The 15934-nt window shown below is 41.6% G+C and overlaps 1 protein-coding gene across 4 annotated transcripts in view; it reads right to left on the bottom strand.

Moving 5' to 3' along the window:
- Window positions 1-15934, bottom strand: part of PLEKHG5 (pleckstrin homology and RhoGEF domain containing G5) — a 214883-nt gene that overhangs the window by 60809 nt on the left and 138140 nt on the right. For all 4 annotated transcript variants that reach the window (XM_075279964.1, XM_075279965.1, XM_075279966.1 and 1 more), the window contains one exon: window positions 11639-11699. In XM_075279964.1, coding sequence (XP_075136065.1) covers window positions 11639-11699 — 61 coding nt within the window. The remainder of the gene's footprint in view (window positions 1-11638; window positions 11700-15934) is intronic.

The following is a 15934-nucleotide window of genomic DNA, read 5'->3' as shown; positions in this document are numbered from 1 at the left end:
TTTGCATTGGGTCTCAGGAGCTTCCGGTTACTGAAGTATCAAAGAACTTTTGTAAAATATAACTGCATTTAGGGCGGGTTCACATCTGCGCCACGATCTCTGAAAATGGACAGGAGACAGAAACCTGCAGTCATTTTTCAAACCCATTAATTTGAATGGGTTTGGAAAGTGTCCAGTCGTGAGCACCTGTGAGCGTTTTGTGCTCTCTGCGGCGAAACCGTTTTTTTTTTAACCGGACACAAAGTTGGACATGCAGGACTTTGTGTCCGGTTAAAAAAAAAAACGGTTTCGCCGTGGAGAGCACAAAACGCTCATAGGCGCTCACACTGTCTGCCAGGTTTTCGTCTTCTGTCAGTAGAAGACGGAAACCTTAAAACGGAGATCGGGCGCTGGTGTGAACCCGCCCTCAGCAGTATAATATGTTTCACAACCAACTGAAATATTGGGGCAAATTTACTAATGCTACCTAATATACAAAGCACCAGCTAGTCTAAAGATGCGCCAAATTTATTACTGCATGATAAATTTGGTGCTTCTTGCTAAACATGTCCGACACTACTGTTCAACTTCTTACCACTCATTGGTTGACTTATTTATGTCACTATTTTGGTGCAAGTTTGGCTCATGTGCCGTATTTAAGCCACGGTCCTTCCTGGTATGCCATAGCCACTTGAAGCGTTAAAGGTATCTAAACACCTAGTAGTAAATATTGGTGCAAGGCATGTATTCCACTTCTTTGGTGTACATTAAGCCAGAATTCTAGGGCATTTAAAAGGCGTTGTCTACTTTCAGACCAATATTGAGAAACAAATGTTATTGTTTGCATAATAAAAAGTTGTACAATTTTCTTTGTCAGTTCCTCTTGGTTTTCTAGATCTCTACTTGTTGTCATTCATTTGACTTTCTCCCAGTGGATAAAAATCAGACTATGGTCATGTGATGTACAGTCCATGGTCATGTGATGTACGCACAGTTGCACAGCTGTTATAGTCTCAGCACAGTAGCCAGACATCTGCCTGGTAACGAGCTGTGCACCTGTGTGTACATCACATGACCATGGACTGTATATCATGTGACCATGGGCTGATTTTTATCCACTGGGAAAAAGCCAAATGAATGACAGCAAGCAGAGATCTAGAAAACCAAGAGGAATTGACAAAGAAAGTACAATGGAAAACTGTGCAACTTTCTATTATCCAAACATTGCCATTTCTCTCTGAATATTTTTCTTAAAGTGGCCCACCCCTTTAACTTAGCAAATATCTCCCATTGTGTTATAGTTAGTATAGGGCCTGAGGGGAAGGAGTGTGACATTTTTTTTCACGACATACTGTGAACATGTAGCAAGTCTAAACTAGAAAGTCTAAATTTATTTTAGCTTATCTTTACTGAATTCCAATTTTATCATGTGTATGTGATTTTGTGTACATGAAAAGTTCTGTAAATGCAGAGAATCTGCAGAATGAAAGAATTCAGCTCTGCTACATCTGTATTTATCACACCACATCTTATTAGTAAGCACTAGTCTCTGCTCAAGGTATCAGATTTGGGTTTGATAGTGACCATTCAGTTCTGTTTTTCCGCTGTGCATTACCATATCTGGACTCACTTCAGCACCACCTCCCAATGGTGCCCGATGAATGGATGCACAGAGGGGAGGAGAAAGCTGGACAATAGTCAGACATCAAGAGAGTTAAAAAATAACAAAGACACACTTAGCAGGTAAAATACATATTTATCCCAAGTGACCAAGCCAGGGTCTCACACACACCTTATGTGTATTCTTTTATTGCAGAACATGGCGGGAGCTGAAATCAACCTTTAAGTGGTCCCTAATAGAGATGAGCGAGTAGTACTCGATCGAGTAGGTATTCAATCAAATACTACGGTATTCGAAATATTCGTACTCGATCGAATACTACTAGCTATTAAATATTCAATTCAGAACCAGCATTGATTGGCCAAATGCTATACAGTGTATAGCATTCGGCCAATCAACGCTGGTTCTGCAGCAGGCTCTTCTTTGCTAGTCGGGAGAGCTGGCAGCTTGCTGTTACGAGGGAGCTTACTTTTTCTCATAGGAATGCATTGACCAGCGTTGATTGGCCAGTGTACAGCATTCGGCCAATCAACACTGGTTCTGCCGGAGGCTCGTTTGTGAGGAGGCGGAGTCTAAGATCAGACCACAGCAGTCTCCATTGTGTTCCGATCTTAGACTCCACCTCCTCACAAACGAGCCTCTGGCAGAACCAGTGTTGATTGGCCGAATGCTGTACACTGGTCAATCAACGCTGGTCAATGCATTCCTATGACAAAAAAGTAAGCTCCCTCGTAACAGCAAGCTGCCAGCTCTACCAACTAGCAAGGACGAGCTTGCTGCAGAACCAATGTTGATTTGCCGCAGGCTCGTCTTTGCTAGTCGGAAGAGCTGGCAGCTTGCGGTTTTGAGGGAGATTATGCACTGTGTAGTTAAAGCGCACGGACCCCATAGACTATAATGGGGTCCGTGCACTTTAACTGCACAGAACTCCTCCTAAACACTCTGCTCCTGCTACTCGTGGACTTGGTGACTCTCCTTTAGTCGAATAGTGGTTTCCCCTGAAATGAGCATTTTTTCCCATAGACTGTAATGGGATTCGATATTTGATCGAGTAGTCGAATATTGAGGCTCTACTCAAAACAAATATAGAATCTCGAATATTTCACTGTTCGCTCATTTCTAGTCTCTAACTCTTCAAGATAAACTCATAGTACAAAAGAATATAATGTATATTGTAATATATCTTCTCAAAGAAAAATGTCTTCATTTATCATGCTCTTTTCGTCCTCCCACCTACGTTCAAAATTTACATCCACTCTGGGGCGACATGGTGGCTCAGTGGTTAGCACTGCAGCCTTGCAACACTGGAGTCCTGGGTTCAAATCCTGCCAAGGGCAAAAAAAACATCTACAAGGAGTTTGTATGTTCTCCCTGTATTTGTGTGGATTTCTATCCCAAGCTCCAAAAAAGACATACTGCTAGGGAAAAAATGTAAATTGGGCTCACAATCTAAATTTAAAAAAGACATTCACTCTAAAATCTCTGCTAAATTCAGTCTTGGTCTTCCAACTGTCAGTTCACTTAGGTATCACAACACAAGTCTATGAAAGAAAGAGTGGGAGGGAGAACGAGTTGAACCACTTCACTGCCCTACTGCCCTACTGATATAATGAAATTCATATCCATGCCAATAGGGAAGTACAGGCCCAAGAGTTGAGATGATGTACTAGACACAGCGGCGCACTTATATTGTTGTGTCAGGTACTATAGATCTGTGGGAGAGGGGTTACAAAGTCTAACCGTGCTTGAGGCAACACGGTGGCTCAGTGTTTAGCACTGCAGCCTTGTAGTGCTGGAGTCCTGGGTTCGAATCCCGCCAGGAACAACAACTGCAAAGAGTTTGTATGTTCTCCCCGTGTTTGTGTGGATTTTCTCCCATCCAACAGACATACCGATAGGAGAAAAAAAAAGTTGTGATCCCTATATGGGGATCATAATCTACATAAAAAAAGTCTAACTGCGCTCCATTTCCTGCAATAAAAAAAAAAATTCAATCTAGCAATCTATTGCTCTATGGTATCAGCCACTTCTGACTATTTAGAGGCTGACTGTAGTGCTCTTCAATGTTGAGACCTCCAGATACATTTATGCACATATAGGGTGAATTCACACTGAGTAAACGCTAGCTTATTCTGAACGTAAAACACGTTCAGAATAAGCGGCGTCTAAAGCAGCTCCATTCATTTCTATGGGAGCGGGGATACGAGCGCTCCCCATAGAAATGAATGGGCTGCTTCTTTCACTCCGTGCAGTCCCATTGAAGTGAATGGGGAGTGCCGGCGTATACGGCAAGCTCTGCTCATGCCGGAGCGTACACGCCGGCACTCCCCATTCACTTCAATGGGACTGCACGGAGTGAAAGAAGCAGCCCATTCATTTCTATGGGGAGCGCTCGTATCCCCGCTCCCATAGAAATGAATGGAGCTGCTTTAGACGCCGCTTATTCTGAACGTGTTTTACGTTCAGAATAAGCTAGCGTTTACTCAGTGTGAATGCACCCATAGGTGAATGACATTAGCAGCCAGTTTTATTAATGACAAATTTTACCAAAAGGCGTAAAGTGGAAAACAGCACTAAACATAAATGTGCTTTATAGTCCTTGAATCTGACCGGTTTTCTGCCACTTCCTTGTTGATCTCTAGTTACTTAGTAGTCATGACAACTCAAGATCAGTATTTCCGCTGTGGCTTCCCTTCCTCCTTTTCCTTATTCCCGGCCCTTTCAATCTGAACTTGGCACCTGGCCTGTCATTATAGCCGAGCTCTCCCACAGGTTTCCTTTGTGGCTATTTCTTTGATAACAGTGTATAGCTACATGACACTGGAAAAATGACAGGGTGACACTCATCCAGTTTATACTCTTGTCACCACCTTGTACATATCACCTCTTGTAATCCCCTCCCCTGCCCGACTATATAAGACGCACAAGAATATTAGTGCCAAGGATTGCAGTATATGTATATATATATATATATATATATATATATATATATATTAGCAACTACTGAGGATACATAGTAGTGCCAACATTGCCAGTCATAGTGCTCATATAATACCTGCCATGATACATATCAAATAGTGTCAGGCATCACGTAGATACAATTTGAGGGTGCATGCACACTACGTAACGCCGGGCGTGTATGAGAGCCGTACACGCCGGCGTTACAGCAGGGCTGCCGAACACTTCCCATTCACTTCAATGGGAGCGCTTGTAAACGCCGCTGTTACGAGCGCTCCCATTGAAGTGAATGGGAAGTGTTCGGCAGTCTGCCGTAATGCCGGCGTGTACGGCTCTCATACACGCCCGGCGTTACGTAGTGTGCATGCACCCTTAATGTGTGTAATGGTTTAATGGTTGTGAGCTATAATATAGTCAGCCACCGTATCACCAATGGGTTCACCACAAGCACCAATGACTAAAGATGCCCACACATCTTCAATAACTATTAGACAATTGGGTTGGCTCCTCAACCAAACAAGGATGCACCATTATTATAATAGGCACATAGTAGGTGGACGCCCTTCACAGGTTTTGCATTGGTGCCCAGGGAACCTCAAGTTATAACCGAAAAGAAGAGTGCCAAGTCTGGTGCAGTGAATAGAGGTCTTTTTATAGTGTTACATTATATTCCAGATATACAAATAATCACAAATCATTCACCGTCTACATTAGGAAATAATACAGAGACTGCTCAGAGACAGAAATTGCCGGCCTGTCCAGACTGGATTTTCAGGTTAAAACACTGATATCACTCTTCTCCTGTCTGACAGATGTAGGTGGAAAATTCAGCTCCTAGACTGTATAAACTGGCAGCGATTCAGACTTGCGCTGGTATCAATCAATGACTGAAGAGCTCCAACATGAAAGGAAATATTATCCTTCACCTGTGTACAATAAGTTGTCAATCACCATGTTACCGCTGTGAGGAAATCATCCCTAAAGTGCTTTTCCGCAATTTACATTTCTAATTTGGGCTTGTTGGCCAAAATGGTGACTGTCCATCTGGAGTGACATCAGCTCTGTGGCCACTATGGTCACCTGAAGTCTTTTCACAATCTCTTGACGGCTAAATTTGAATGGAACTATTCACTACTGATTCTTCTGGATCTCTCATCAGTATTTGACACTGTAGACCTCCAACTTCTCCTCACTATGCTCCACTCTATTGGCCTCAGGGACACCGCTCTCTTCGTTTTCTTCCTAGCTCTCTGACCACTCATGTAGTGTATAATTTGTAGGTGCTATCTCTTCTCCTCTACCTCTTGAGGTTAGGGTTCCTCAGGGCTCAGTCCTAGACCCTCTCCTCTTCTTCTCTATACACAGTCCCAATTGGACAAACCATAAGCAGATCTGGCTTTCAATACCATCTTTATGATGATGATACCAAGCTATATACCTCACCCCGTGAAATCACCCCTGAGACATCACCCCTTGCACTACTACAGAACACCAGTGACTGTCTCTCTGCTGTCTCTAACAACATGCATTCTCTATATCTGAAGTAGAATTTTTCAAAAACTGAACTTCTTGTGTTTTCTCCATCTAGTAACTGACCTAACCCTGATATCTCCATCTCTGTCTGCGGTCTTACTATTACACAGAGGCAGCATGCCCGCTGTCTGGGGGTTGTATCTGTCTCAGATCTCACCTTTACCTCACAAATTCAGACTCATGCTCTTGCCACCAACACCTCAAAAACATCTTTAGTATTCGCCCTTTTCTCACCGTGGAAACATCAAAAACCCTCATTGTGGCTCTTATTCTGTCTTGTCTTCACTTTTGCAATTCTTCTAATTGTTCTTCCTCTTACTAAACTCTCCCCTCTATAATCTGTCCTGAATGCAGCCGCCAGACGCATCTTTCTGTCAAACTCGTACACAGATGCATCTACCTTGTGTCAGTTGATGTTTTGGTTGCCCATCCATCACAGAATATAATATAAAATTATCATTCTGATCCACAAATCCATTCATGGCACTGCGCCCCTCTATATCTCGTCACTGTCTACCACCCTAATGACCAATGACCTTATACTTGCATCCTCTGTTATCCAAGCATCCCACTCCGTCTCCAAGACTTTTCTTGAGCTGCACTGGTGCTCTGGAATGCTTTACCCTGGACAATCTGATTAATGCCCAACTACAGCAGTTTCAAAACTGCCATAAAATCACATCTGCTTAGTCAGGCTTATAACGTGACTTGATCACTATGTAGTGTGTGGAGGTGTAGAACGATAACACCTTTTGACCTTCCTCCTCTGTTCCTCAGATCCTGTCCTCTCCATCTAGAAGTTACACAGCACTGCTTCAGTTACATAACATTTTCTATTGAAAGATGGCTAAAACCATTGTTGCAAACAAACCCTCTGACCTCTTATGTCCCCCTACCTCCTCATAGAATGTAAGTTCTTGTGAGCAGGGCCCTCACTCCTACTGCTTGATATGTTTACCGTATTTTTCGGACTATAAGACGCACTTTTTTTCCCCAAAATTTGGTGGGAAAAGAAGGGTGCGTCTTATAGTCTGAATGTGGCGCCTGGCACCCGCCGTAATAGAGAGGCGGGTGCCGGCAAGGGATAGATGCAGGTGCCGGGGCCTGAGACACCGCTGCGCTCCTCTGCCCTGCATGAAGCCAACAGCAGCAGCGGCGATGCTATTTCGCTCCTCCGTCCCCCCGCCACTGGCTTCATGCAAGGCAGAGGAGCGCAGCGATGTCTCAGGCCCCGGCACCTGTGCCAGCGTCTATCCCTCGCCGGCACCCGCCTCTCTAGTACAGCGGATGCCGGGTCAGTATCGGTGGCCCCTTCTCCCCCGGGCCCGGTCCCCACCGGCCCCGTACCTGTAAAGTTGCAGGCCGGCTCCTGCGCGTCGATATCGCAGGAGCCGACCTGTTCGGGTGACAGCCGGGAGCCTAATGAGGCTCCCAGGCCTGTCACTGCTATATATTAGTATTTCAGCTGGGTCTATGACCAGCCGTAATACTAATAGACAGAATGTCCCATAGACGGCAATACAGTTGTATTGCCGTCTATGGGACTTGCAATCAAGTGACCGCAGGCTCAAGCCCCTGGGGGGGAATAAAATAGTAAAAAAAAAAAAAAAAAGCTTTAAAAATATATAATAAAAATATGAAATAAATAAAAGTTCTAAATCACCTCCTGTCCCTAGAATATATATATAAAAGTAGAAAATCATATGTCATAAACCACTGGGTTTTTTTTTCAATACAAGGTGATCTAAGCAATAGATATTCCCCAAAATGGTATAACTAAAAAGTACTTCTGGCCCCGCAAAAAAAAACACTCTATGCGTCCCCGTACAGCTGCAGGGTCACCTGTCAATGTGGCCTTGCAGCTGTTGCAAAACTACAACTCCCATATATTAAATATTTTACCATTTTTTGCTTCAAAATTTTTTCCCCTATTTTCCTCCTCTAAAACCTAGGTGCGTCTTATAGTCCTAAAAATATGGTATTTCTTTGTCCGATATTGTCCATGTGTCCTCTGATTTGTAAAGTGCTATGGAATATATATTCAGTTTTTCATGCAACCATTCACCTTAATGGGCAAACTGGATCTGTGAAAACGGACCTGAGAGTCCAATTCATCAAAAAAAGAGCATGTTCTATTTTCATGACTCACGTACATCATACAGCTGAGAAGTTCCATAGATAGATTTGACGATGGCAGTGGTCTTCCTCCTTTAGATTCCTAGCAGTTGGGAAACCACATCTTCCAGCATGCCTTGGCATGTTGAGAATTGTACTTTTCCAACCTCTATAGTGCTGCATGTTTGAGACCACTGTAGGTGCATAGAGGAAACCACACCTAAGATAAAGGATGAGCAACTGTGAACTCATGTCAGAATGTTAACTCCGACTACCACACCCAAGTGGGGCACACTCGCGAACTTTGCTTCAGTTGGGTTTGTTTGGCTCAATGAAACCCTTCATCTGCACCAACTAAATAGGGTTAGAAAAAAATGAAACTGAGACTTTTAAGAGCTCATATGTCCACATATGTAAAATAGCTGTTGGCCAGACAATTATTTAGCCAATAGTTATCTCACCTGGTACCTTTATATACGTGAACACTCAGCTCAGCCGAGAAATGTGTTGGTGCTGAAAGTGAGTGTGGAAGAAGAGAACAAGAATTGGGTAGTTGAAATCCACATCCACACTATGGGGCATCATACTGTGTACAGGGGCCACTATGGGGCATAATAGTGTGTGCGGGAGCCACTATGCGGTATAATACTGAGTGCAGGGGCCACTAGGGGCATAATACTGTGTGCAGGGGTCACTATGGAGCATAATACTGTGTGCAGGGGCCACTATGGGGCATAATACTGTGTGCAGGGGTCACTATGGAGCCTAATACTGCGTGCAGGGGCCACTATGGGGCATAAAACTGTGAAATGTTAGCCTTGGGGCCTAGTCATTCTTAGTTATGCCACTGGGTATGACAATGTCTAGTAGGATGACTTCTACACTATTCAAAGATGCCTTTCTTATTCAGCATTGCAGCTCCTTTTTCATGAAAATCTGCACTTTATTCTTCTGCAAATTAGCTGAAAAGGGATTCAGGTACATTTCATCTTCTGCCGGGGCTCTATCTTGGAAAGTGTAGAAGCCGGCCTACAAGGTACTGTTATTAATTTAATATTGATTTTCTTGCTGACAGACTCCCATTAAGACTTCCCATTCAGAGACTTGGGAAGACTATCTTGGATGTTTACTAGTACAGAGACACAGGAAGGATTTCTTGGATGGTCACAACAGAGACTTTAGAAGGTTATCTTTCACTGTGATGACTGAGACTTGTAATGGCTGTCTTGGACAGATTACTATTGCTGATACAGTTCTTGAACAAGCTGTCTTGGACGTTCACTAGTACAGAGACTTTGAAGGCTGTCTTATTCGCTATAACAACAAACTGGAAAGGCCCGCTTACAAATTGTTCACACTTCAGTAATTGATCAGTGTTGTTTACTTGGTTTGTTTTATTTTTGGAACATGAAAACCTACAGTGTATTCTGATGTATGCTTATTTTTTAATCCACTTCTGAACTTGGCTTTAAAAAAAAAAAGGATGGGAAATATTGATTAAGTACTGAACTGTGAACAAGGCTTAAGTCAATTCATTAAAGAGACTTATGGAGTCTGTCTAAGACAGTCACCAGTATAAAGACTTCAGAAGGCACAATCACTTCAAAGGAGAGCTACCTGGGACAATCTCTGGTTTATAGATGGTAAGGCTGTCTTGAACAGTCACCAGGGAAGGGCCTGTAGTGACCTGGGATTAGGATGCAGGGAGTTATGTAATGGCTTAATGTAGTTTTACCATCTCAGGGTTTCTGGTACTTAGTAGGGCTCAGCAACTGAAAGCAATTTGCAGAGGGAGGGAGGGAAAGAATATAGATGATCAGAAACAGGAACTGGGTGCAGAAACTGTCTAGACCCCTGCCTCCATAATGACAGCAGTCAGGAGAAACACTCAGTGCCTAACTGCTGCCGTTAAGGTATTAATACATTACTATAGTGGCAACAGGGATCATAAATAGTCCCTGCTGTCTGAACAGGAAAGCAAATGGAAGGTAAGTGATTCTCCCGACTAACATTAGGGTCTTTGTGGGCAACACAGAGGAGCATTATAGTTTGTGAGGATCACTCAGGCCCATTACACTATAGAAATATTTCATATCAATTTAGCCTTCTCTGGTGGTCAAATAGAGTAGAGGGGGTCAATATCTCTAACTGGCACATTAGAGATTAGCGAACAGTCAAGATGCACATACACAAAAAGCGCCTTCAGTGACCTCCACTTGGTATATTGTGCTATTGGTCCCTCTACACCAGGGGTAGGGAACCTTCGGCTCTCCAGCTGCTGTGAAACTACAACTTCCAACATGCTCCATTCACGTCAATGGGAGATCCAAGAACAGCAGAGCAAGTAAGCATGCTGGGAGTTGTAGTTTTGCAACAGCTGGAGAGCCATACGTTCCCTACCCCTGCTCTACACAATACAGTATAATGGGGCATTATACTGCATGGGGGCACTAATGGGCTTTATACTGTGTGTGTGGGGGGGGACACTAATGTGGCTTTGTACTGTCTGGTTGACACTATGGAGCATTATACTTTGAGGGGAGCATTATCAGCCATTACTCTGTGTAGGGTGCACTAATGGTGCATTATACTGAGTGGGGGCATTAACAGCAAATTATACTGTGGGGCAATAAGGAGCATTATAATGCATATATAACACAGTATAATGCCCCGCTAATGCCTTCCATGCAGTAGCATGTCCCATTAGTGCCTCTCACACAGTATATTGCTCCATCAGTGCACTGTAAGCAGTATAATGTTCCATAAAGCCCCTCACACACTATTATGCTCCTTACTGACCTCCATACAATATAATGTCAAGTTAGTTCCCCCCACAATATAAAACAACTGCATTAATAACTATGCTGTAATTATTGCTGTTATTATGCAGGACAGCAGAGAGGTTGTCATATTCCCCACTCTTGTCCTGCCTTTCCATCAGAAAATACAAGCATTCATTTCAGCAGCCTGTATAGAACAGCAGATACAGGCGGTCATAAATTATCCTGCACATGCTGTGAGCTTGATTTTGACACAGCCTTATAATGAATGACACATCTAAAATCATAAATTGTAATAATAATAGGCCATGCTGTGACTTAATGATGGTGGTCACTGGGACCCCATAGATTACTTTAGGAGACTTTGGATGTTGCATTGACCAGGCATTGTCCACTATAACAAAGCCCTCAGTTCCTGAAAGCGTATGAGTGGTGCCACATTAAAAGGAATCAGCGGCCAAGATGCTTTACCTAGCATCACTGATCCTTTACACTAGAAATCAACATGATCATATATCTTAGGGTTAAAGTAATGAGACGGAAATGCTTTCCTTTAAGGAGATGCCATATACACAATATAATTCCCTTAAATTCATAACAAAGTGCAACACATTTTCCCTCTTTTCCACTGAAGATAGATTCTCGTTCTTACATCTGTGTGCCGTCTCCGAGTCTTCTTCTTCGTTATCTTCAGCCCTGCGGCTTTCTTCTCTCTACAGGAAGTAAAAACAATAAGAAGATGAATGATTCACTTCTGGAGAACTAAGAATGACATAAGACAAGGTGTGGACCATTATCACATCTGGGGAAGGCAGACCACCTGAGAGTTCTGCACTTACCACTATGACATAATGTATCCTCCAATTCTTAAACAGCGAATTGCCCTTGGAAAAATTCCATGTACCTCCACGTACCCAGAATGCCAAAGGACATTGATAGCTTACGTCACTGGGTCATCCTAATCTCTATCTGTTCCCGGGAAAGCTGGGTGGCAAGCAATATTGCCTTCACTGTACCTCCAATATGTATTGTCTCTACTTCACTATATTCTTCTAGCTATTTAGATAGATATCCACCCTTTATATCATATCTGTATATCAAACTTCTATGCAGAGGGCCCTAGTAGGCAGTTCTAACTTTAGAAACCTCTATAGCGCTTTGATATTTCTTGAATTACTGATATCTTTATCTTGCACATTCTCAGCTATGGTTTGTGTATTATCTGAAAACCTGACTTGACCTCCTTATAACATAGCCTACAATGCATTTTCTAAGAAAGAGTTCTAAGGCCCCCTAGAGGACAGTTTAAGAATTATAAGTAAATGAGTGCAAATTTCAGAAGTGTAATCTCCAGGTCCTTGGAATACAATGGACCTGGAGATTACATTTAGTCCATATAAAAAGTGGCACATTCCCTAACTTTAAGTTGATCTTGGGAAGTTTCTCCTGCAGGAGGAGAAGCATCAAGACATATAAGGTATAATGTAGACGTATACGTCTAAACGTATGAGAGATGTGCAGGGTGTTCCACAGCAAGAACCGCTCTTCATAATACAAGTCCAATTCCAAAAAAGTGGTGACGCTATGTAAACTGTAAATTAAACAAGAATGTAATGATATGGAAATCTCATGTAAGCATATTTTATTATCAATTGGACAGATAACACATCTCAGTGTCTACCATTGTGTGCAGCATCCCGTCTTCCTTTTACAATAGTCTGTAAACATCTGGGATGTGAGGAGAGCAATTGCAGGAGTTTTTGGAGGGGAATGTTGTCCCTTTCTTGTCTGATATAGGATCCTAGCTGTTCAACACTTCTGGTTCTTCTTTGCCAGATTTTTTTTTATTTCATAATGCGTCATAATATGTTCACTCTAGACCACAGGCAGGACAGTTCAGCACCTGGACCCTTCTTCTGTGAAGCCATTCTGTTGTGATGGCTGCAGTATATGGTTTAGAATGGTCTTACTCATACAGTATATGTAAGGTCTTCCGTTAAAGAGACATTGTCTGGATGGAATCAAATGTTCTTATAAAATCTCTATATACTGCACGGTATTAATAGTCCCTTCCAGGATGGGTAAGCTGCCCATACCATAGACACTAATGGAATCTAATACCATCAGAGATGCAGGCTTTTGAGTGGTTAACAGACTGGATGGCCCTTCTCCTCTTGAATCCGCAGGATATGGTATCCTTGTTTTCAAATTATGATTCTTCTGACCATACAACAGTTTTCCATTTTGCTTCAGTCAATATTTTTGGCTGAGATAAAACTGCAGTATTTCTGGACTATGTTGATATATGGCTTCTTCTTTGCATGATACAGCTTTAACTTGTATTTGTGGAATGCACAGCAAAATATGTTCACAATGATTTTTGGATGTATTCTTAAGCCTATGCAATGATTTGCATTGCTGATTCATGCCTCATGGGTTAAATGTGAGTCAAGATGTATTTTTGCAATATTGATGCACAGAGTTTATTTTAAGAGTAGTTAACTATATAACTGCTTTACCTGAGAGGTAGGTAGATAATGGCCAGTCATTCCTACCTATTGCAGATGATAACTAACAATTGCTATGCTATGACTAAGGGTTTGTTGTAAACCTGAGATGTGTAAGCAAATCCTGCTGGTGTCATGTCTTATCTATATTTCATCTGATTTATTAAAGTTGAAGTTCCTTTTCCCAGCGGCTGGAGCCCTTTGCTTGTTAAGAGCTGATTCACGTCTCTTATTACTGCAGTGCCATCTGAGGTCCCGTAGATCACAAACATCCAATATTAACCTCTGGCCTTGTCCCTTGAGCACATGAATTTACTTTTATGATGTTATGTACTGCAGATGGTAGGATATTTAATGCCTTTACAATTTTAGGGCCCATTTACATGGGCACAGAGGGGGTGGATTATGGCGCGGAATCCACATCATAATCCGCCGCCTCACACTGGTGGTCTATGGAGACCGCTAGCATTCTTTTTTCCGCTAGCGGCATATTGCTGTTAGCGGAAAAAAGAAGCGACATGACCTTTCTTGAGGCGAATTCCACCTCAGGAAGGCAATAAAAGTGAATGGGAGGCGGAAACCGCATAGTTTTTTACGGTCCATTCACTGCCCGGCAGGGAAAAACCAGCTGGTGCTTTAAAAACCACTGGTCAGTAAAAAGAGAGATAAAAAAGAACATCAAAAAGTGGTATTTTCTACCTCATACTCAAAACAATTCAATTCTATTAAAGGCATTATAGAAAAAAATATGCCTATTTTAATGCAAGATGCTATAACTCGAGAAATATTAAAAAATGGCATTCAGATAGTAGCAAAAAGAGGAAAATCGTTAGGCAGTCAGTTAGCCCCGAGTTTGTTTTCTAATATAACTAAAACTCCTTCCACATGGCTTAATATGGTAGGTTTTTTCAAATGTGGCATGAATAGGTGTGGAGCGTGCCAGTATGTTAAAAAGACAACTAGATTTTATAATTCTGGAAACACACAAAGTTTTCCCATTCTAGCTTTTTTAAATTGTACCACAGATCATGTGGTGTACGTTATTGAATGCATACAGTGTCAGCTAATGTATGTCAGCTGCACGATTAGATCAGTCAAAATTAGGATAGCGGAACATGTAGCAGGCTGTAATAAAGATAATGAGGGAGCGTCAGGAGCATCACGACATTTCTTTGTCAAACACAAAGGTAATACCTCGAGTCTTAAATATTACGCTATTGAATATGTATCCAAACCCCCACGTGGAGGGGATTGGCGGAAAAAAGTCCTCCTTAGAGAGGCTTTTTGGATAATGAGGTTGAAGACACGTTATCCAACAGGCTTAAATATGAGAACAGATATTTCTTATATTTATTGAACACAAATATTCCATGTATACAAGTTAATGATGTTTAAAAAATTTATAAAAGAATTCAAAAGGTAAATAAAATATTAATTGAGTAGTATGAAGTATCAAATGTTTATAGTTAACATCAAATTAGGCACATAGTACAATACAATATAAGGTACAGTGTCAAAAATTGAATACTCACCTTTAATGAAGCAATGGATGAATATGCGGTTCAAGCGGGCACTTCCTGGTTTACGTATGCGTTCCAATTAGTAGAGCGTTTTTGATCATGTGATAAAAGTAGTCACGTGCAGATCACGTGATTCTGTGAGAAATGGATACGGGCTGGAGCTTTAGGCAGAAGCCGTTAATATATCAACAAACGTGAGTGGGAATCATATACATACACTACATTAGTAAGGTTCCTCTTGTGTTATGAAGAAGCTTAATATAGTGGAAAATGAGGAACCATTATAAGCATTATAAAATCTATATGGTTTATTTTTTATATGGCATTATGGGTAATCAGACATGGTTCAGACTAAGCGATTTGTATTAAGTTTTACGCAGCAGTAATATATATATGTTTTTTATAGATATGAGAATATGCAGATAATGATTAACATGGAAAACATATAGAAGTACAATGTTTGTATGTTTCATGCAATGTTTAAAATAAGTGAAATGCAAGAGTTAATTGGCAGTAGGTGGGAGTGGTTAATCAACGCTATGGTTTAAAAGATGTGGAGGTAATCATAAGTTTAAGCCGAGAGGAAGAGACTACATGTCTCGAAACGCGTCGCTTTATTGTTGATGTACCACCATAGTTACGATGTAACTTTTTTATCGGAAAATGAAGAATAAAAGTTAAATTTTATATATCTGCTGCAATATTTCTGATTTCCATTCTGGATATAGCTGGTGCACCTTTATTTTTGGATTACAACTATGTGATTATGTCAGTTCTTTTAATTAACTTTCACGCCATCTATGCTGTTTTGTACCTGGAACATACAGTATAGTACATGTACAGGTATATATAGTAAATTTGCATGATAATTTGGCCACTAGGGTGCACTGTTCCACCGCTCATAGAAGAAGTATGCTTTAC

This window comes from Leptodactylus fuscus, chromosome 6 (assembly GCF_031893055.1).
Source record: "Leptodactylus fuscus isolate aLepFus1 chromosome 6, aLepFus1.hap2, whole genome shotgun sequence".
Classification (NCBI taxonomy): Eukaryota; Metazoa; Chordata; class Amphibia; order Anura; family Leptodactylidae; genus Leptodactylus; species Leptodactylus fuscus.
The sequence above is the reverse complement of the archived record's forward strand: the minus strand, read 5'-3'. Positions and strand labels throughout refer to the sequence as shown.